The sequence below is a fragment of the Plectropomus leopardus genome, chromosome 9 (assembly GCF_026936395.1).
Source record: "Plectropomus leopardus strain MGB_pleo_1.0 chromosome 9, ASM2693639v1, whole genome shotgun sequence".
Lineage (NCBI taxonomy): Eukaryota > Metazoa > Chordata > Actinopteri > Perciformes > Serranidae > Plectropomus > Plectropomus leopardus.
The window spans coordinates 27,628,924-27,652,981 of record NC_142184.1 but is presented as its reverse complement, the minus strand read 5'-3'; the positions used below and the strand labels follow the sequence as shown (position 1 = coordinate 27,652,981).

The 24,058-nt window shown below is 37.8% G+C and overlaps 1 protein-coding gene and 1 long non-coding RNA gene across 4 annotated transcripts in view; one reads left to right on the top strand and one right to left on the bottom strand.

Moving 5' to 3' along the window:
* LOC148188763 (uncharacterized) overlaps nt 1-16,922 on the top strand; it is a 42,989-nt gene extending 26,067 nt beyond the window's left edge. The window contains exons 2-3 of the long non-coding RNA XR_015777548.1: nt 15,771-16,091; nt 16,786-16,922. This is a non-coding gene — a long non-coding RNA (uncharacterized LOC148188763). The remainder of the gene's footprint in view (nt 1-15,770; nt 16,092-16,785) is intronic.
* The window catches only part of mtcl2 (microtubule crosslinking factor 2), a 122,935-nt gene continuing 106,618 nt past the window's right edge, over nt 7,742-24,058 (bottom strand). For all 3 annotated transcript variants that reach the window (XM_088082424.1, XM_042492592.2, XM_088082425.1), the window contains exons 17-24: nt 23,786-23,902; nt 19,522-19,586; nt 19,198-19,327; nt 18,146-18,736; nt 17,211-17,478; nt 16,794-17,012; nt 15,634-16,064; nt 7,742-14,232 (exon numbers count right to left, since the gene is read on the bottom strand). In XM_088082424.1, the coding sequence (XP_087938550.1) occupies nt 14,086-14,232; nt 15,634-16,064; nt 16,794-17,012; nt 17,211-17,478; nt 18,146-18,736; nt 19,198-19,327; nt 19,522-19,586; nt 23,786-23,902 (1,968 nt within the window). In that variant the 3' untranslated portion in view covers nt 7,742-14,085. The remainder of the gene's footprint in view (nt 14,233-15,633; nt 16,065-16,793; nt 17,013-17,210; nt 17,479-18,145; nt 18,737-19,197; nt 19,328-19,521; nt 19,587-23,785; nt 23,903-24,058) is intronic.

The window sequence follows — 24,058 nt, the reverse complement described above, 5'->3', positions numbered from 1 at the left end:
AGGGCCAAAAACATCATAATTTAGCACGTCAAAAAATTGACCAATGGCGCCATAGTATAGTATGCGAAAAAAGTCAAATTTTGACATGTCTTAAAAATGGCTGAAAATGAATTATTATACCTTGCAGAGACGTGTCATAGTAGTCAAAGTGGAAACAAAGGCCAAAAAGGGCCAAAAACATCATAATTTAGCACGTCAAAAAAATGAGGAAAAACGCCATAGTATAGTATGCGAAAAAAGTCAAATTTTGACATGTCTTAAAAATGGCTGAAAATGAATTATTATACCTTGCAGAGACGTGTCATAGTAGTCAAAGTGGAAACAAAGGCCAAAAAAGGCCAAAAACATGATTATTTAGTACATCAAAAAAATGACGAAAAACGCCATAGTATAGTATGCGAAAAAAGTCAAATTTTGACATGTCATAAAAATTGCTGAAAATGTATTATTATACCTTGCAGAGACGTGTCATAGTAGTCAAAGTGGAAACAAAGGCCAAAAAAGGCCAAAAATATCATAATTTAGCACGTCAAAAAAATGACCAAAAGCGCCATAGTATAGTATGTGAAAAAAGTCAAATTTTGACATGTCTTAAAAATGGCTGAAAATGAATTATTATACCTTGCAGAGACGTGTCATAGTAGTCAAAGTGGAAACAAAGGCCAAAAAAGGCCAAAAACATCATAATTTAGTACATCAAAAAAATGACAAAAAACGCCATAGTATAGTATGCGAAAAACGTCAAATTTTGACATGTCTTAAAAATAGCCGAAAATGAATTATTATACCTTGCAGAGACGTGTCATAGTAATCAAAGTGGAAACAAAGGCCAAAAAAGGCCAAAAACATCATAATTTAGCACGTCAAAAAAATGAGGAAAAACGCCATAGTATAGTATGCGAAAAATGTCAAATTTTGACATGTCTTAAAAATGGCTGAAAATGAATTATTATACCTTGCAGAGACCAGAGACGTGTTATAGTAGTCAAAGTGGAAACAAAGGCCAAAAAAGGCCAAAACATGATAATTTAGCACGTCAAAAAAATGACCAAAAACGCCATAGTATAGTATGCGAAAAATTTTAAATTTTGACATGTCATAAAAATTGCTGAAAATGTATTATTATACCTTGCAGAGACGTGTCATAGTAGTCAAAAGTGGAAACAAAGGCCAAAAAAGGCCAAAAACATGATTATTTAGTACATCAAAAAAATGACGAAAAACGCCATAGTATAGTATGCGAAAAATGTCAAATTTTGACATGTCTTAAAAATATCCGAAAATGAATTATTATACCTTGCAGAGACGTGTCATAGTAGTCAAAGTGGAAACAAAGGCCAAAAAAGGCCAAAAACACCATAATTTAGCATGTCAAAAAAATGACCAAAAACGCCATAGTATAGTATGCGAAAAATGTCAAATTTTGACATGTCTCAAAAATGGCTGAAAATGAATTATTATACCTTGCAGAGCCGTGTTATAGTAGTCAAAGTGGAAACAAAGGCCAAAAAAGGCCAAAACCATCATAATTTAGCACATCAAAAAAATGACCAAAAACGCCATAGTATAGTATGCGAAAAAAGTCAAATTTTGACATGTCTTAAAAATGGCTGAAAATGAATTATTATACCTTGCAGAGACGTGTCATCGTAGTCAAAGTGGAAACAAAGGCCAAAAAGGGCCAAAAACATCATAATTTAGCACGTCAAAAAATTGACCAATGGCGCCATAGTATAGTATGCGAAAAAAGTCAAATTTTGCCATGTCTTAAAAATGGCTGAAAATGAATTATTATACCTTGCAGAGACGTGTCATAGTAGTCAAAGTGGAAACAAAGGCCAAAAAAGGCCAAAAACATGATTATTTAGTACATCAAAAATGACAAAAACGCCATAGTATAGTATGCGAAAAAAGTCAAATTTTGACATGTCTTAAAAATAGCGAAAATGAATTATTATACCTTGCAGAGACGTGTCATAGTAGTCAAAGTGGAAACAAAGGCCAAAAAAGGCCAAAAACATCATAATTTAGCACGTCAAAAAAATGAGGAAAAACGCCATAGTATAGTATGCGAAAAATGTCAAATTTTGACATGTCTTAAAAATGGCTGAAAATGAATTATTATACCTTGCAGAGACCAGAGACGTGTTATAGTAGTCAGAGTGGAAACAAAGGCCAAAAAAGGCCAAAAACATCATAATTTAGCACATCAAAAAAATGACCAAAAACGCCATAGTATAGTATGTGAAAAATTTTAAATTTTGACATGTCATAAAAATTGCTGAAAATGTATTATTATACCTTGCAGAGACGTGTCATAGTAGTCAAAAGTGGAAACAAAGGCCAAAAAAGGCCAAAAACATGATTATTTAGTACATCAAAAAAATGACGAAAAACGCCATAGTATAGTATGCGAAAAATGTCAAATTTTGAAATCTCTTAAAAATAGCCGAAAATGAATTATTATACCTTGCAGAGACGTGTCATAGTAGTCAAAGTGGAAACAAAGGCCAAAAAAGGCCAAAAACACCATAATTTAGCATGTCAAAAAAATGACCAAAAACGCCATAGTATAGTATGCGAAAAATGTCAAATTTTGACATGTCTCAAAAATGGCTGAAAATGAATTATTATACCTTGCAGAGACGTGTCATCGTAGTCAAAGTGGAAACAAAGGCCAAAAAGGGCCAAAAACATCATAATTTAGCACGTCAAAAAATTGACCAATGGCGCCATAGTATAGTATGCGAAAAAAGTCAAATTTTGCCATGTCTTAAAAATGGCTGAAAATGAATTATTATACCTTGCAGAGACGTGTCATAGTAGTCAAAGTGGAAACAAAGGCCAAAAAGGGCCAAAAACATCATAATTTAGCACGTCAAAAAAATGAGGAAAAACGCCATAGTATAGTATGCGAAAAAAGTCAAATTTTGACATGTCTTAAAAATGGCTGAAAATGAATTATTATACCTTGCAGAGACGTGTCATAGTAGTCAAAGTGGAAACAAAGGCCAAAAAAGGCCAAAAACATGATTATTTAGTCCATCAAAAAAATGACGAAAAACGCCATAGTATAGTATGCGAAAAATGTCAAATTTTGACATGTCTCAAAAATGGCTGAAAATGAATTATTATACCTTGCAGAGACGTGTCATAGTAGTCAAAAGTGGAAACAAAGGCCAAAAAAGGCCAAAAACATCATAATTTAGCACGTCAAAAAAATGAGGAAAAACGCCATAGTATAGTATGCGAAAAATGTCAAATTTTGACATGTCTTAAAAATGGCTGAAAATGAATTATTATACCTTGCAGAGACCAGAGACGTGTTATAGTAGTCAGAGTGGAAACAAAGGCCAAAAAAGGCCAAAAACATCATAATTTAGCACATCAAAAAAATGACCAAAAACGCCATAGTATAGTATGCGAAAAATTTTAAATTTTGACATGTCATAAAAATTGCTGAAAATGTATTATTATACCTTGCAGAGACGTGTCATAGTAGTCAAAAGTGGAAACAAAGGCCAAAAAAGGCCAAAAACATGATTATTTAGCACGTCAAAAAAATGAGGAAAAACGCCATAGTATAGTATGCGAAAAAAGTCAAATTTTGACATGTCTTAAAAATGGCTGAAAATGAATTATTATACCTTGCAGAGACGTGTCATAGTAGTCAAAGTGGAAACAAAGGCCAAAAAAGGCCAAAAACATGATTATTTAGTCCATCAAAAAAATGACGAAAAACGCCATAGTATAGTATGCGAAAAATGTCAAATTTTGACATGTCTCAAAAATGGCTGAAAATGAATTATTATACCTTGCAGAGCCGTGTTATAGTAGTCAAAAGTGGAAACAAAGGCCAAAAAAGGCCAAAAACATGATTATTTAGTACATCAAAAAAATGAGGAAAAACGCCATAGTATAGTATGCGAAAAATGTCAAATTTTGACATGTCTTAAAAATGGCTGAAAATGAATTATTATACCTTGCAGAGACCAGAGACGTGTTATAGTAGTCAGAGTGGAAACAAAGGCCAAAAAAGGCCAAAAACATGATTATTTAGCACGTCAAAAAAATGAGGAAAAACGCCATAGTATAGTATGCGAAAAATTTTAAATTTTGACATGTCATAAAAATTGCTGAAAATGTATTATTATACCTTGCAGAGACGTGTCATAGTAGTCAAAAGTGGAAACAAAGGCCAAAAAAGGCCAAAAACATGATTATTTAGTACATCAAAAAAATGACGAAAAACGCCATAGTATAGTATGCGAAAAATGTCAAATTTTGAAATCTCTTAAAAATAGCCGAAAATGAATTATTATACCTTGCAGAGACGTGTCATAGTAGTCAAAGTGGAAACAAAGGCCAAAAAAGGCCAAAAACACCATAATTTAGCATGTCAAAAAAATGACCAAAAACGCCATAGTATAGTATGCGAAAAATGTCAAATTTTGACATGTCTCAAAAATGGCTGAAAATGAATTATTATACCTTGCAGAGCCGTGTCATAGTAGTCAAAGTGGAAACAAAGGCCAAAAAAGGCCAAAACCATCATAATTTAGCACATCAAAAAAATGACCAAAAACGCCATAGTATAGTATGCGAAAAAAGTCAAATTTTGACATGTCTTAAAAATGGCTGAAAATGAATTATTATACCTTGCAGAGACGTGTCATAGTAGTCAAAGTGGAAACAAAGGCCAAAAAAGGCCAAAAATATCATAATTTAGCACGTCAAAAAAATGACCAAAAACGCCATAGTATAGTATGCGAAAAAAGTCAAATTTTGACATGTCTTAAAAATGGCTGAAAATGAATTATTATACCTTGCAGAGACGTGTCATAGTAGTCAAAGTGGAAACAAAGGCCAAAAAAGGCCAAAAACATGATTATTTAGTACATCAAAAAAATGACAAAAAACGCCATAGTATAGTATGCGAAAAAAGTCAAATTTTGACATGTCTTAAAAATAGCCGAAAATGAATTATTATACCTTGCAGAGACGTGTCATAGTAATCAAAGTGGAAACAAAGGCCAAAAAAGGCCAAAAACATCATAATTTAGCACGTCAAAAAAATGACCAAAAACGCCATAGTATAGTATGCGAAAAATGTCAAATTTTGACGTCTTAAAAATGGCTGAAAATGAATTATTATACCTCGCAGAGACGTGTCATAGTAGTCAAAGTGGAAACAAAGGCCAAAAAAGGCCCAAAACATGATTATTTAGTACATCAAAAAAATGACAAAAAACGCCATAGTATAGTATGCGAAAAACGTCAAATTTTGACATGCCTTAAAAATAGCCGAAAATGAATTATTATACCTTGCAGAGACGCGTCATAGTAATCAAAGTGGAAACAAAGGCCAAAAAAGGCCAAAAACATCATAATTTAGCACGTCAAAAAAATGAGGAAAAACGCCATAGTATAGTATGCGAAAAATGTCAAATTTTGACATGTCTTAAAAATGGCTGAAAATGAATTATTATACCTTGCAGAGACCAGAGACGTGTTATAGTAGTCAGAGTGGAAACAAAGGCCAAAAAAGGCCAAAAACATCATAATTTAGCACATCAAAAAAATGACCAAAAACGCCATAGTATAGTATGCGAAAAATTTTAAATTTTGACATGTCATAAAAATTGCTGAAAATGTATTATTATACCTTGCAGAGACGTGTCATAGTAGTCAAAAGTGGAAACAAAGGCCAAAAAAGGCCAAAAACATGATTATTTAGTACATCAAAAAAATGACGAAAAACGCCATAGTATAGTATGCGAAAAATGTCAAATTTTGAAATCTCTTAAAAATAGCCGAAAATGAATTATACCTTGCAGAGACGTGTCATAGTAGTCAAAGTGGAAACAAAGGCCAAAAAAGGCCAAAAACACCATAATTTAGCATGTCAAAAAAATGACCAAAAACGCCATAGTATAGTATGCGAAAAATGTCAAATTTTGACATGTCTTAAAAATGGCTGAAAATGAATTATTATACCTTGCAGAGACGTGTCATAGTAGTCAAAGTGGAAACAAAGGCCAAAAAAGGCCAAAAACATGATTATTTAGTACATCAAAAAAATGACCAAAAACGCCATAGTATAGTATGCGAAAAATGTCAAATTTTGACATGTCTCAAAAATGGCTGAAAATTAATTATTATACCTTGCAGAGCCGTGTTATAGTAGTCAAAGTGGAAACAAAGGCCAAAAAAGGCCAAAAACATGATTATTTAGTACATCAAAAAAATGAGGAAAAACGCCATAGTATAGTATGCGAAAAATGTCAAATTTTGAAATCTCTTAAAAATAACCGAAAATGAATTATTATACCTTGCAGAGACGTGTCATAGTAGTCAAAGTGGAAACAAAGGCCAAAAAAGGCCAAAAACATGATTATTTAGCACGTCAAAAAAATGACCAAAAATGCCATAGTATAGTATGCGAAAAAAGTCAAATTTTGACATGTCTTAAAAATGGCTGAAAATGAATTATCATACCTTGCAGAGACGTGTCATTGTCGTCAAAGTGGAAACAAAGGCCTATAAAGGCCACAAACATCATAATTTAGCACGTCAAAAAAATGACCAACCATAGTATAGTATGCGAAAAATGTCAAATTTTGACATGTCATAAAAATTGATGAAAATGAATTATCATAGCTTGTAGAGACGTGTCACAGTAGTCAAAGTGGAAACAAAGGTCAAAAATGGCCAAAAACATCATAAATTAGCACGTCAAAAAAATGACCAACAACGCCATAGTATAGCATGCGAAAAATGTGAAATTTTGACATGTCATGAAAATGGCTGAAAATGACATATTATAGCTTGTAGATGCGTGTCATAGTACACAAAGTGAAAACAAAGGCCAAAAAAGTCCAAATACTGATGCTCTGTAGATGGGAACCAGTGATCTTCTGGGCATAAACCATGCCAGGTGATGTTTCCAGTCGGTTTGCTTTCTATTGCTGCTCTGTAGAAGTTAACCAGGATCTAGCTCTGGAATTTAGTTTCCGTAGAAAGCAGAGCTTTTTCAGTCTGGGTGGTGATGTGCGATGACCAAGATAGGTTTTCAGTGATCGTAATTCCAAGGAACCTATAGCTGTTCATGTGCTCCACATAAGCTCCACTGACGTAGACAGGGGTGTGCGTCCACTTCTCCAGTCGGCTTCATGGGAGAGATCGTGTTGAATGCTGAGCTGAAGTCAACAAACAGCATCCTGATGTAGCTGTTCTTGTTCTCCAGTTGATCAGTTCATCCTTGAGTCTCAGTGGATGTTTGTGCCAAATCTGCGGAAACTGTCGCAACGCCATCTTCAGATATTGTGTTCACAAAAACAAGATGGATGCAAGGTCACAGTAACCTTGACTTTTGACCACCAAATTCTAATCAGCTCATCGTTGAGTCCAAGTGAATGTTTGAGTCAAATCTGAACAAATGTCCTCGAGGCGTTCTCAAGATATCGCGTTCACAAGAATGGACTGGACAGATGTACAGACGTACAACCTAAAAACATAATGCCTCTGGCCTGAGCTATTGCTTCAAGGAGACCCAATGAACTGTTATTTTTCTCTCCACATTGCCCTCACTTTAGTCACATTTAGCCTTTCATAACTTTTTTGTTGAGCTGCACAAAAAGTGCTCGGCTATCACAAAGACAGAAGAAGGTAGGAAAACAAGGAAGAAGAACAATGGCTATCATACCTTAGTATGCAGAAAATGACAAGAAAACAAACCATGCTAAATTCCAACATTTATTTGTGATTTCTATGACAAACAGGAGGCAGTTATAATATCTCGTTTTACAAGCTACATTGGTCAAAAAAAAAATAAATAAAAAAAATCCCCCACCTTTTTAAAAATCCACTTGGATCAAATTTTCTCATTTTACCTATTTCACATTTGCTGCCACTTTTTGTTTTTAATCAGCCTCTAAATTGACCTATGTACAGAAGAAATGCTCAGGTGTGGTCTAAAAAGGGAGAGAGCTACATATTGCCACAGCGAACTTGTTCAGATCAGCTGTTGACATTCAGCTTTTCTCAAAGAAACAAATAGGACAGAGAGTACAAAGCCTTCTTTTTAATTTGCAACAGAAGTGGACACGTTTCCTGACTGTGTACTCATTTTATTTGTCTGTCATTGCATTCTCCTTTCATTCAAGAAACAAGCGTTATTAAAAAAAGACGCGAATAGGTTATATAAAGCGAATATACAGGCAGTCTCTAGGTAATAGTTTAGCTTAAATTATGAACAGCTAAGAATTTATTTACATACTCCCAGGATGTAATAATCATATGGATGGTATGGAAACACATCTAAAAAGCTGTAAAGATTCATGTTGCTTTTCTAACAGGTTTACGGACACACAAAGGGAATTATGAGACTCATAGTTTGTGCCATGCCCACCAGTAAGAACTCATCAGTCATTGGCTGGTGATGCTGTGTGACCTGTAAAACTGTCTGTCATTGGCTGCAACGTCTAGTACTTATAACCTGAGGGGGAGGAGCAAATGTAACACCTGACAGAAAGTTGAAAAGGCTGGAGAGGCAGAGACAAAACCGACCAATGACATGAAAGTCGGAAAGAGATTTGAGCCTTACGTTGACTGCGCCATTTTAGGTCTTTATAGCACATGCAAGAAAATACATCCACGTTGCAATAATTACTAGGAGCTGCGAGGTGTTTTTCCAGCTTTGATATGTCACGTCTGATGTTGTTATAGGAAAACTCATTGGAAATGATTATCATTAAGTTTTTCAGTAATATAAAGTCATTTTTGTATATGTAGTCAAATCAGGTTAAAAAAACATGAGAGCTTCCCTATTTTTTCGCACCCTCTAATGCAACATGAACTTAGCATTAAACTACAGTGGCAATTTATCCACAGCCTCAACACGTGCTGGCATCATCTAGTACATCACAAAATACAGGCCTATGCTCAACTCTGCAAAATCAGCAGAGAACCTAAGACTCGAGGTTGGCTAAAACATTTAACCAAAATGTAACCTTGGTCCGAATTTTCAACCGTTTGGAGGTCTGGTCACGTAAAAGTGAAACAACTCATTTCTAAGGCATACTGAACTCCTGACACCCCAATCCCTCAGTGGCCTGCAACACGTATTGTCTGACATAATTTATGTAGCAGCACAACCATCGGAGATTAATGTAAGCACAAATGAGTCTACATCTTCAAGACAACAAATTAAGACATGTAATCTTAACTTCAGATGTAATTAAAAATCATGCAGTTTGTACTCAGTTGGAGCCAAATATTTGCAGAAAAATAAACCAAGACATCTTTGTAGAGGAAAGGCACAAAGCGACCTTCTCATTGATAGTGAGACTAAATGACAATAGGGCAGCACCTGGTACACAGGCATCTGTTCAGAAGATCAGTATGTTATGTGTTATTTAATGACGCGCCTCAGAGTATAGTAATGGTGTAAAAAGTGTAAGAGGTAGAGCAGAATCTGGGAAACCTTCTCACAGTTGAACATTGAGCTGGGTACCATTGGGGACTTTTAAAAAGATCTGCATTAAAATCAATGCTTGAATATTTGTACTGAAATCATGAATGACAAAATGACAGAACTGATTTAGTAAAACATGCCAAGGAATCTTTTTTTGTGTTTGTGAGAAGTAGATCGTGTCAGATTTGTGCTTCTATTTACACGTTCAGACCTGTTATTGGCATTTGTTTGAATGTCAGACAATTTCAAACGCGGTGGATTAATGGCTTACTATGACATATTCTGTAGTTTTGTAGTGTATCCAAAAAGCAGAAATGGTGCCAGACCTAATATTAGGGTATGTTATAGGTTTCTTTGTGGTTTTAGGTTACTCATCTGGATGTGTGGTAGAAGAGACTGTGGGACGACTGAGTCATTATTGGACCGCGGCCACACTCTGTTCTGTGTATCAACTTCTCAAGCTCTTTTTTAAGGTACACAGAGATTGTTGGCAATGATTCTGCAGCCATAATGACGACCCCCAGGTTACTGTCCACATTGAAGGGAAAAATGTATTCAGTTGTCATTGATTTCTCTCTTACACCACTAATGTGTCTTAAGTATTTTGAGTGGACATAACATGTTCGTTGCAGTATATACTGTAATTTATGCAAGATGCTAGATTAGTGGCTTGATTTTGTCAAAAGTGGGAAATGTATCATTACCAGTAAATTCCTGTAAGCTCTTGGTTGGAAGACACATGGACGTCTGCAATTAAGTGTTTGTCTGGCTAACCGTACAGATTTTTGTTGGTATGCTGAAATTTATCGTGCTTTTCTGAAGTGTGGACTCTGGATGTGGAGCAGCCGTGACTAGGAATAGGTTTCTTCACTTAAAACCTTTGTTTTAAAATGGCAGCTACACATGCAAACAGCTAAGCTAACAAAGCTAGCACAAACAGAAGCAGTTTATTTAGCCAAATGTTTATCAAATATGAAATTGATGGAAACACAACCAAAACATGAAGGGCTAAGCAAACAATGTATTATGCTGCACAAATTCTAAACTGAAATTTGGTTTTTTTTTTTAATTGCCATGAATCTGAAATAACTGCAAAGGAAGGGGCTACAAAGTTTTCAGAGCCGGAGTATTTCCAAAAAGTGATTTATTTTTCCAAGTAAGGAAAAGCTAGTTCTTACAGACTGTAGCAGTTTTGCTCAGTGAACCAGTCAGCTTGTTAGTGAGCTATGTCTTACTGTGTTTCTGCCATGTCTGCCCTTTCTGTTGTCATTCATGTTGTCAACACATGATGTCTTATCATCAAAGTCATTCTCTTCAACAGCTACACCAGATGTGTGTTTAATTTTCTGAATTAACTACAAAGCTTTCTAAGGTAAAATGAAGGAATGTAGAGAGGAATGAATGTTTACCCAACGTTATTAGCTCTGCTTTTCAGGACACTTGGAAGGATTTTCATGAAGTTCTATGATTTCGTCAGACTGCTTAGCTAAAACTACCTGTTGTATAATTGTGGTTAAAAAATCAGTCTTTTCCTGTGGCAAGTCGCTTTTGAAGCGGTGACTGGTTTCAGACGGTTGGTTTTCTACCAGCAGTGAGGGCTGGAGCGGAGACAAACAAGCAGCATTTAGACTGTGGGTTTTCTTCACTGTGTCATTTAAATACGTACACTGTTACTGTAATGCCCTGTTTTAAACTGCTGACTCATGAAGCGGTGCGCAGAGATGGAGAAACACTCTGCAGCTCATACACAAACAGAGACATATCGAAATGGATGGTCAGCTCACAGCAGACTTTACACTAAGTAGCACCATGATAACTAAATAGAAAGAATAGAAACAGGCTAATATATCAGCAAAAAACATCCATATAAAATAAATGAAACAAAAATAATTTACTTTCCAGAGATAAAATAACCCTTGGTATAAAAAAAGTTAATATATCCTCCTATACCTGTAAACCATCCTGTCGTCCCTCCACTGTGGTACAGTACTTTATTGTAGCTTTAATACAGCCTGATCACAATTATGTGCGTAAAAACAATTTTTACCCATTTTTTTTTTTTAAAAAAAGGCCTGCTGGGCTTGTTGGTGTGTTTTATATATGGAGTCCAGTTTTGGTGTGAGCTGACTAATAGGTAAACTGACAGGCACTTTGAATATCTGTTGATTGATTAAAAAGAGAAGAGCATGGCAAACAAAGGGACAGGAGAACGAAATAGAGTGAAATCCCTTTCATCTATGATTGTTTTTAGTTTACATTATTTTATATTTTCAGTTCACCCATAAGACCATTTGGGTGAGTTCCCATCTATCATTTTTTTTTTAAAACCATTTACTTCTTTCTCAAATATGTCTCTCAAGCGTGCAGACATTCTACTTAAAGACAGTTTATATTGTTGGATCTGAGGGCCATGTAGGTAGAAAGGAATATACATCTTTCATCTGAAAATATTACATTAAATAAGTTAAAAAAAAGAATGTATTTCTTAAAAAGTAAAAGCTGTCAGTGCGTAACTACTCTGACTGCAGATGGACCTGTCACAGCTCTTAGCTTGCTGTTTGCCAAGATTACCTTATAATGCTACATTTTCAAAATGCTGATAGATTTTGTACAGTAGCTATGCCATCCGTGTGGTACTATGACATGAGGACAGTTGCGCGCGTGAGAGGAGCGTAGAGGTTGTATTTTTAACTATCCTCTGCCTTAAACCTACACTGGTACACCAGAACGCTGAGAATGAAATGGTTAAACACACATTACAAACACAACACATTTTGGAAAGACTCCCTAATAAAAGGAATGCATTGACTGAATTCTCCTTGGACATGGTTTCGAAATACTGAGCGTTTCTGGACGATGGTAGATTTTGAGTTAGGACACACATCATATCTAATCCCATGATGCATAGAGAGTAGGGATGCACTGATAAAGCTGATGGATATCAGGTAAATTTCATTACTGTTAGGAAAACATTTAATCATGAAAATCAGATTTACAAAGTCACGTGACACAAAATTCAGTGTAAACCAACTTAATTATCATACTTTTTCTCTATGTCTTGGTTTGGGCTTCTGTAGCATGACCCCAAACTAGTTGTTGAGGCACTCTGAGCAACTGGTAAAATAAGCACTTAAAAAAAGTGATATCAGTGCATCTCTGTTCAATGCCAACTGAAATTTGCAGATGGGGTTTTAGGTTAACCGATCGGAAATCAATCCGCGTAACCAACTTCATCAAAGGATTAGAAATGAAGCTTGACATCTGTGAAGGAATATCTAAAAAATATGAAAGGAACAGGCACTTTCTGCCTGTTTTGACAGGTTGAAACCAAAACAGTATTTTTTTTTTTTTTTTCAATCAGACTTCGGAGGGCAACATGTTTGTAGTAGTTTTTTGAGTCACGGCTACAATGCCACAAAATGTCCCCGTATTTGTGGCTTAAGTCCTGGGAACACAGTGGACAGGGGCTTTTTTTTGTTGTTTAGGTTTGCTACTAAGCAACGATGATAGGAGGTCCACTCGAATCAGTTGAATGGTCTCATTTATGGAGTTGTAACCTCCAAACATCCATTAGTGGAGTCTAAATCTGGTCAAAGTGGGATTTGTAGTCCAATGGTCCTTGAGTTTTTCCTTTTGAGATCGACTGTATAAGGAGAAACATTGAATGCTAGTCTGCAGCTGACGCAGGTGTGTCATCAAAAAAAGTGGACAATTTCAGATCCATGTTGGTGACTCTCGCTGGAATGTTTTTGTGCTAATCAATCAAAAAGGCGTAATTGCATTTCCCAGCACAACATGTTTATGATGAGGTTCAGGAATAAATCATCTGAGCTTTCCGCCAGATTACTCTTCTGAGACTGATGGTTTCAGAGTTTCTATCACAATTTGGAAGATCCTTCCAGCTGTGACGGATGTCTCCTCTCCAGGTTTATACTGTAGCTCACAAAGTAACACATGCACTTTTATATGTGAATTCAAACTGGGAGGACGTCCTTTCTTTCTCCTTGTTCATCTGCAAATCCAACATGGCTGCTGGTCCAACAGCATGGTGGCAAGGTAACATCATCAAGGTGGATTCTCAGTCCAAAAGTGGACATTTGTAGTACCTGTTATTCTGTAAATTGAGGGGGAGGAGAGGTTTAGTAGATCCAGTCCTGACATCATGGTTTGACTTGTTAGACTTTTCAGTTCAATGAGTTGTTGTTGTTTAGTGTGTCAGATTGCGTTTTCTGTACTGCTGGTAGTTTTTGTGATGGTTGGATCTGTTGCTGAGTTTCAGTCCTACCTGTCCTTGGCATCAGAATGGTACAGTCCAAAATAAGCTGAATATTGCCCAGGTGTGTGTGTGTGTGTGTGTGTGTGTGTGTGTGTGTTTATGAATGTGTTTGTGTGTGTGGCAGTGGGTTTGTGGGGCAGTCTGTGCAGTGTGCTAATGGTGTGTGTTATATTTGGCAGTGCACCTGTGTGGCAGGTTGTAGGTGTGTTTGTACATTTGCTCATGGGAGAAGTGTGAGAAAGTGTGTTTTCATGGCAGTGGTGTTCAGTGTTTGTGAAGAATCAGTATTGCTTGTGTGTGTCGCGTGTCTCTGAATGTGGCAGTAAATGTGTCGTCACTCATTGCAGGTGTCCCCCTTCTCCTCGGTTGCCACCGGGGGCTCTTGTGGGCGGTGCTTGCACTGGCCGGGCGAATGGCGGGTTGCTGCTCTTGATGGTCGGGTGAGGCAGGAGGACTGGGCAGCACAGTCACAGGGTGCATCCTGGGAAATGGAAAGATGTCTTTACCATACAAGCAGTTATGATTTTTTTCATATTTTTGATAGAGTTTAAAAAAAGACCATACTAGTGCAAGATTTAGCTTCTCAAAACAATTTTTTTTGTGGATCATTTTAAAAAACATATGGAATTGAGTGGAAATCAATGGCTGCCTGGGATGGTAGGAAAACTATGCATAAGGCGAAAAACTTTTAGCAGATGTTTGAAACTTGCTTAAGCTGAGGATGCACATTGTGATATTTGACTGTATTATGAAAAAGATTTATGCTTACGCTGAACCCCAACTAGCTGAAAGCAGCAAGCAAACAGCAAAATAATGAAATATGCTGTATATTGCAGTATATTATACGTATAATTAGTAGTCAACTATGTATTGGTACAGGAAAACAGTTTCCTGTGATGGTGACTGTAATCATAGTCTACCTGCCTCCTGTGTGTTGTCTGTGTATTTATTCAGTGAGTCACTGACGACAGTATGTGTTCTTTACCAGAGGTGTGGACTCCAGTCGCTTGACTTGAGCTAAATACACAAATTTGATGTCTTTGGACTCGACTTGACACAACAACAAAACACTGGCTACTCAAACCCAAAGAATTAAAGGTATGTTATTTTAAAGGTGTGCCATCAATGAATTATTAACCTTTCATTTCCTGAACCAGCTAACTTGAATGCTATGCAATCACAACAAGTCAACACTTTATTCTGCAGATCAACTTCGTTTGAATAAAATCTGAGAACATCCAATCCAGTTGAAGGAGAGAGACATGAAAAACCAATGGTGTGTTACTGATTACTAAACAATGAGTGCCAATGCTTAGCTAACATTACTACTCTGTTGTTAAAATTGTAATACATTTGAAGAGCGCATTATGACTTATTTGGGACTAAAAACTCAATGTTTAAACTTGAGTTTAGACTTGCATGTGACTTGCAAAACAACGACTTTGTCCCACCTCTGCTGCTTACTGACTACCAAAACTAAAACTATCTATGTGGTTTGTCAGGTCTTTGCTCATTCTGTGTAATCCTCTGCAGTGAACACCAGTTCTGCAGAAATCTTTGTTGATGTCAAATTACTGTTACAGGTAAGGCAGTGCACACTTTTAAAATTGATCCAAATTTAAACTGGACTGATAATGCAATGGACAGTCTATTCCATTTCATGGAAACTAACAGCATCTGAATCGAATCAGAACAGTTGGAAAGACATTAAAAATCTAAACTGTATAACTCACTTTTGAAAGCATTACAAAGAACACACTGAAATAGTTACAATCCCAGATTAAAGTCTGTGACCTCAGTACATGTTATTTAATGTAAATGGGCTAAAACAAGCAAAACCACTGGTATGGTATTTTTTTTTAAGTTTAAAGTAAAAGCACACCTCTGTTCCAGATCCTGCAGCTCCTGGGTTGGTCGTTGTTTCTTTCCCTCCTCCCATGATACTGACCATCTCCTCCCCAGCTGTCTGTCTCATAAATCTCTTATTGACGATCCTGGTCACATTGTCATTGCTTCCAGCCAGAGCTCCCAGGCCTCCAACCGCAGCTGATACGCACTCTGGCTTCGGCTCATCCACACCGCCAAAACTGCCCAAGACACCCAGACCCCCGAGGCTGCCATGGGAGTCTCTTTGCGCTCTCTCCCCAGGCAGGGTGACTCCTCCCTGTGCACGGCTGCTGCAGACATTCCTGATGAACTCCTGGACCAGGCCCCCGTACCGCTGAGAGCCGGGGTCAGAGCCACACGCTGCAGCACCAGAGGGTTTCCCTGCAGCAGGAGGCTGACGTGCAGGACTGGCACCCTGGCTGGCCCCTAATTGCAAACAGGAACCCAAGACAGGTATTAGAATTATTTCCATAAGTTGTAGTTTACAGGACTAATTAAATTCTGGAGGCATGTTTACACTGTGAGGTCAATGGCTTTCAACAGGATTGAAATATGTGGGTGTCAAAGCAAGATCGGAAATTTTTACTTAGGTCCCATCCTCTCTCACATGTTGTTTGTTGTTTGTTGTGTGAATCGTCACAATTAAATTACTGTCATTTCCATCTCTACTCTGATACGTTTTCCTTGGTTGTCATGTTATCGTCCCTTTTCCTAAAAGGGGACGTAACAGTAGAGATGTTAGTATAATCAGTACATTTTGATGCATGTGAGATCTTCTCTTTAAGACTTAAATTTTGATAATAAACACTTGAAGAGGAGTGATTTGATTTTATAGTTTACAGCAGATCATTGATTGTTTTTTTCCAAGTACGAATTGGCAATAAATTTGGCTATTAAATGATCAAATTTGAAGAGTAAACATTAACTGCCAGCAAACATCACTGGCAATAGATTGGCCTTTCTTATGGCAGGCATTTCGTATTTTGCAGGAAAACGACAGGTGTATATAACAGTCTCCATTTTATTCAAGTGTCCCGTTGAGCCAGTGTGAATAATATCACAAACCTGAAACTAAAGAATTCAGGCCTCATTTTATTCTGTGATATGTCAAAGTGTTTTCCATGACAGCGTTTTATTTTCCATACAGTCTCTGACCTCCATCACCCCTCCAGAGCGACTCCGTGCTTCCAGAGTGTTCCACCACGCTGAAGAGGCTGGAGAGGCCGTCGGTGAGGCCGCTCAGGACAGGGCTGTCCCTGGTGGTGGTGGAGCGGGCCCAAGCTGAGCCTCCTCCTCCACTGATGGATCTTTGCTGGAGGCTCCACAGGCTCCGGTCCCTGGAGGAGGAACTACCGTCCAGTCTGGAGGTGGAGCCTAAAAGCACAACAGTTAGATATCTCGTTCTCCCAAACAAAACTGTTCATATCATGAAGCACATCAATGGAGCTGTGTTAACAATTACAGATAGCCATCATGAATTGGCTTAAAAATATTCTCCAGACTAAAGGCACCATGACACGTGATGTTTTGAAAAAAAAAAAAAAAAAAAGGCTCAGAGAACAAAGAAATTACCAGAAGACACTCGACGTTGTAGTTTCGGGGATCCATACTTGGGTGAACAGCACGGCCTCTCGATGCGGCTGTGAACTTTATCCAGGGATGTTGATATCTGCCGGGTTCTGGCTGATGCCAGAGAAGACGTGGTTGCTGACGAGGGGCGAGGGGACCAAGCTTTGGAGTGTAACCCCGTCCCCCTGCTGCTGGGAAGGTGGTCGGTTTGCAGCCCGATGCTGACATACTGCAGAGCAGTCTGTGTGGACCTGGTGGACATGCCCACCGTCTGGGTAAAGACGAAAGAAGTGATGGAGAATGTTTAGAGTGTTGGAGAAAACACGATGAAGAGTATTTGGAACAACTACTGAAGAGAGTATATTAATATACTGTAAAAATATTTATCTTAACATGTTATATTTGTCTCTTTGTGAGTCCTGAACGTTTAATTTCGTAACATCTGCAAATCAAGTCACATCATTTCAACCCATTTACAGTGCAAATCAGCTTGTTTTATGAAATTTTCACACAAGAAAAATGTTGCTTTGTATTAGGTCCAAATTAACTAACAACAATAAACACGTCTTGTATGATAAACAAAAGACCACAATTACTTGATATGATAGAGAATCATAATAAAAAAGTAATTATTATTATATCTTACCATGTATATTGGATATTCATGACATCATTTTACTGTGGTATAATCAAAATACATCTTCAAATTTTGATTTGTCCTTATGAGCAGAAAATACAGCATAATCTTTTGGCCATAGGCCTTCATCGCACGCCTGTTAAAGTTATATGAAGTCCCATGGACAAAATATATTTGAAGCTTTATGTTCAACAGAACAAGTGCCTCTTTTGTGCATGAAAATCAACATAAAGGCCAATAGTTGGGCTATGAGACATTCATTTAAAAAAAACAAAAAAAACAATCAAAAAACAAGAACTACCTGATTCCCAGGTTCCTTGGTGGATTTTCTCTCTAAAGAGGAAGAGCGTATGGCCTGGCGGACACAGTTGGTCATTTCCTTCATGTCATCACTTAAGTTGGCTGAAATCTCCCCGATCTCGAGGCCGTGGAAAGCTGACGAGGACGACATCCCATCAACCGAACTACCAACACCGTTGTTAGTGACACTGGGGATGGAACCAGTGATACAGCCGCTTCTGCTCTCCAGCAGCTCCCTGTGCTGCGTGGACAGCGAGCTCAGCCACTGCTCGTACGAGGAAGAAAAGGAGGATGCAGGTTGTTGCTGCTGAACCTCAACGGTTTCCAGTGCAGCCACGCCCACGTCTGAGCCACTCAGTCCCAGGGACGAGCTCCCATTCTGGGCCTGCTGTTGCTGTTTGGCCTCCTGGCTTCTTCTTTGTTGCTCCATGCGTCGTGCAGCAGGAGGGCTGTAGTAGATCCGGATGCCGGTGCGGTCTGGAGCTGTGTAGCTCCTCTGGACTGAATCCAAATCCAGCTCTGAAGCCACTGAGCTGCTGCAGGAGCCACTGGGGCCGTCCCAGGTTTTACAGGTGTCCCCAACCTGTGGAATCTGAGATAAGATTATTATGAGTCTACATTTTTACTATGCTGTCCTCAGTCTGTGGAGAGGTAAGGAGAGCAGCAACATGCCCTAGCAACCGGATGGTATCTACACAATAGCTGCTGATTTTAATTAACTCATCTGTCAACTCCAAAGATGTAGCAGGATCAAGGACAAACTGTAATTTCATTTTTTAAACTCTGTTTGAAAGAGTTCATTTTTTAAACTCTCATTTCATTTTTTAAAAATCTTTAAAATTTCATTTTTTAAACTCTGTTTGAAAAATGACTAATAAATCTACCTTGTAACAGAATTTTTTGATGATTGTTATACAAATCAATCAGCTAATATTATAAAATCAAATAAAAGTATAAATATATATGAAAAAAATGCTGAATGATGAATAAATGCTATTTAATAATAATTAAAAAATGATAAATGCTTAATGTATAAAATCAGAACTTATTCACCTCATTAGTTAGGTTGGTCCAATTCTTCCTGGTGAGGTGACCCAGCCCTGGGACTGCACACTGGATCCTTTCCTCCTGATTGGCTGCTCCGTTGACTGCTGGGCTGTCCAGCTCGGATGTGGATTTGGTTCTATCATTGAAAGAGGAAGAGGGCGTTGATGAGGAAAGAGAAGCTAAATTATGCTCTGCTGCTGCAACATCTTGCAAATAAAAAGCATCAAAAAACATTCCTAGACTGAAAGTTTATTTAAGAAATGTTCTGATTTCTCCCACATCATGCTAAGGATGGATTTTAGGCTGTAAGATAATGTTTTTTATTGTTACCTTGGAGATCCTGTTCCATTAGTGACGACTGTGTCTGCAGAGGACTCACCGACGAATGACTTTGACTGTGAGGACCAAAGAAATCATTAGTCAAAAGGAAACCACAGAACTATCTTTTTCACAGCTGAGTTGCATTTTAAAGACCTGCATCATCTGCGCAATTTTTTTCCTGCAGCATTTTGCATTTCTACATTTTTTTCACACCCTTGAAGACATCCACTGTAGACACATTCCTTTCATTGCCATCCACTTCCTCTAGAGCTGTTTTGGCAGGAGGAAGTGGAGACTGACTAGTATAATCTATCTGTAGCAGACAGCATGCAAGCAAACACACACACACACACACACACGCGCGCGCGCACGTGCGCGGATGGTGATGCTGAGTCAGTGCGTTTCACACTTGAGAGGTGATCTCGCTCTCTGAAGCCATTTCCCCTCAGAGGAAAGAGACAGAGAGAGAGAGAGGAAAAGGACATCTACAGATAATGTGCTTAGTTGTGCAGATACACTGATGGACTTTCACCAGCAATGCACTGAACTGCAGTCCAGGCTGCCGGCATGTGTATCATATACTGACAGAGAGCTAAATACATACTACATCAGTGACTCCTAAACAGGGGTACCCGAGCCAGTACTTCTGCAGTTGCCAGGGGGAAGTAAAATGTTTGTAGAGCAGCTCAACTAATTTTAAAAAGTGGAAATTATGATTTAATAATAATTTTAAAAAATCCACATATTAAGCAAGATCTAACACCATGTAATAAGAGTGTGTAAAGCAATGAGCAGTCAGATTGAAAAAGTTTAAAGTAATGGGTTGGTCAGCTAAAAGAAATGGATACGAGTTAAAACAGATTTGGAGTAATGGCTAAACAACCAAAACAGGTTAATTAGTATGCTAAAGATCATGAGAAAAAATGGTTGAAATGAGCCAGTTTCTGCCACATCAGATATAAATGCAAATATAAAGGGCAGGCCCATCTGTATAGTTTCCCATGTTTTTTTGTTTTGCTTTTTCAAATGGAAACTCCCACTAGGTCATTGGCATAAAGTAGTGATTTAGTTAATAGATCCACAGTTAGTTATTACCAACAGTAGATGGCTGTCGACATGTCTACTAAGTAGACAGGAGTATTAGGGCAAAGAAGCGAAACAACATATTACAGCAGTAAATGCAACGTTAGTTTAGTCCTGAAAGTCATACAATAACACAAACAAACTTTTGATCAGAGGCAGCGGCAGACCAGCAACTTCCTGTGTTCTGTGAGACAAAATACTGTTTCTGTCAAAGGTGTGGATGGGAGCGGCAGCAAAGCATATTTTAGCTCTCTAAAAAACGCAACACCTAAAACATTTTTTTGAAGTGTTTGCCATTATTTTGCTGCTTTACCTTGCCATCTCACTGCTCATTTCTACCGGAAACTGAAGCTGTTTTATCATACTCTTCAAAGCTGCCAGACTCCTTTGACACAAACAGTAATTTTACTTCACAGCGCGCAGGAGTTGCTGGCCTACTGCTGTCTTGATTGTTTAGTTTGTTTGCTATTTTGTGATCTTTTCATGTGGTAAACTGCAGAAACATATGTCAGGTCACGTAGGAAAACATTATTAAAGGGGCTTAGGAAAATAGCAGTTTCATGCTAAAACATACATACTCTGACCAAAAATTTGAATTTAAATATAAGGAATATTTCTGAAAAGCTACAGAGTGATATAAAAAGCTAAAAATCCTTTAAACACAAGTAACTAAAATCAGTTCAAATGAACACATTAGAACATAAGGTACCACCGCCCTACTTAGTACATGCCACTGCATATTGGTTCCACTTTACTGTGTGTTATTTTTTGACTAGTTTTACCACAAAATCTTCCTGAATCCACCTGAACATCCCATCATAACAGGAAATACATCTACCTGAAACATAATTCATGATTCATAATTCAAACTTTGGTCCAACAGACAGAAAAATCCATCTTCTTTTACACTCACTGGCCTGATGGGGGCACTACAGTCAAATGTCAGAAGTCTGAAAGACCCCATAGTATATAACACAAGAAGAGCAGATAGGAGATAAGATTTGTGGGTGACAGAGCGTGACCCAGACACACTCGGAGACACTGAGACAGAGTGAATTAAAGTATGACAAGCTTTGGTCTCCTGCCAAGTTTCCAATGCAGGACACGGTCACTTAATGGAAGGTGTGAGACGGGATCCCACTCCACAGACAGGAGGACGAAAGGGAGGGACAGAGGAGGACAGAGAGGAATGATTAGAAAGCAGAGAGGTGGAGAAAGGGAGGACAAAGACGCCCTCAGACTGAAAACCTCAGAGAGAGGCAGACCGAGAAGTGCTGACCTACAAACTGTGTATCTGGAGCTTAACTTGTGTATTTGTGGAAAAACTAATGACAACTTTGAAACACTGATGCAATCCCTCCCAGACATGTTGCAGCAGCTTGGCAGTGACTGCCCTGGTGTGTAATCAGCAGATCGGGCTGACCATGTTTTCCTGGTGACCTCAACTTCACATTAAACTGCAGTAACACCAGAGACTCCTTACTCACATTATGGCATTAACAGCTGTGTGGTTTCTGTCAACATCAGCAGAGTCTCCTGAGAGGAAAATACCACTCTAAAGACAGCAGTAATGTGTATTGTTGGTCTGCTTTTTCCATTTCTAGTGTTGATACAGTAAAGTTTTGACAACACAGAAACTTTCAGCGGGATAAAACATGTCGGATTTGGTGTCACTCCCTCAGAATCAAAGAGTGAGAGCTTCTTTTTCAAGAGCGATTTTTAAATTTTTTTTTTATATATCTTCCAGTATATAAAGGGGTTTTGAAATAGGGATGTGATGCTTTTTTTTTTCAACTGGAAAAAGTCACTGTCTTGCTTTTCGTCTGTGTTAAGACCAAAAATAGCATTGCATTAAAAACACAAGCAGCTGCCAGTGTGTTGAAACAGTGAGAGGATGAAATATGTCCAGTTTGAGTTAAGATCAACAGTTTTGAAGCCAAAACACAGCACACTCGTTTATGATACTTGGAGAAAGGATTTTACGTCTCTGGAAAGTTCTCTTAATGATTCTATTGTCTGTTTCAATGTTTGCAATTCATCTGTGTATGTAACAAAAATTACTGTATTTAATATAGGATTTATACCGAAAGTAAACGAGGCCTACAGTGGAAGTTGTAAAAAAAATCATCTTAATTTCTTCAGTTCTGTTTCCTTCTTCCATTTACACTCTTTATATTATATGTAAAACATCATCCGCTCAAAAAATAACATAGGGCCTTATTTTAACTATCTCTTGCGTATGGTCAAAAGCGCATTTAGGGCAATTCCAGTCTAGCTCCACTTTGTTAAAATGTGCATAATCTGGACTAAAAATAAGGTGCAAGGGGCAAAAGGTTTGTATTCAGTCCCTTAGTTAATCATCAGGTGTGTTTTGGGCTGAACATAAATTCAACCAATCAGAGTGTCATCCAGTCTAGCAGGAAAATACTCTGCCACTCTAACTTTAGATTGTTTTTTTATTTGTTAGTTAATGGTGCAATCCCTTGACTCAAAATAGCAGTGATTTACAATGACGGAAAAAAAAAAAATATATATATATATATATATATATATATATATATATATATATATATATATATATATATATATATATATACAGATATTTGGGCCATATTGCGTATACTGTTAGAAGAATAAACAGTTGTGCATGCAACGGGAGGAGGTCCAGATGAAAAGTGTCCATGAAAAACGCGCTTTTTGATTTGACTCAGTTATGACATTTGTGGCTAATGTTCCTCAGGTGAGAAGAAGGAAAAGTAAATATTACTTCAATAATTCAGACGCTGTTTGCTCCTACATATATTTAAAAGTTCTCAGCTGCATTTGTTGCTGGAAAATAAGTTGGGGTTTTTTTTCACTGTATCAGTGGGTTTTTGGTGTAATGTTAATTTCAGTCAGAACACAGCCTAAATCCGATAGTTATGGCTCTCCAACCATGAGTTTATGTTAAATTTTAATTAAATTTCAGAGAAACCTGGGATATCAGGGGATGGGATTAAATGCACTGGGACAAGTGCACCAGGTAACACAACTGATCCAAAGACCCGATATCAGATGTCCTCCTTATCTCAGACTGCTCAGATTCCATCATTCCAAGACACACCAGCTTCTTATCTCTTCTTCATCTCTGACATTCATCTCTTTCTCACACACACACAAACACACGCGGCTCACAAGCAGCCCGTCATACCTTCCCCTGTTGTGCAGTGGCCTCTCCCAGTCTCTGCTCCCACTGAGCTCTCTCCTGGCTGAACCTCTCCAGCAGCTCCAGCTTCTCTCTGCCCCAGTTCCTCTCTCCGATCTGCAGCTGATTGGTCCGCAGGTGGGTCATAGCAGAGAGACAAGAAGAAGAAGAAAAAAACATTAGAGGAGGAAGAAACAAAATCGATGTGGAACAGCTTCTCAAGTCTGAACAGGTTTCTGAACACAGCTAAGTGATTTATCTCTGAAAATGTCTAAATGT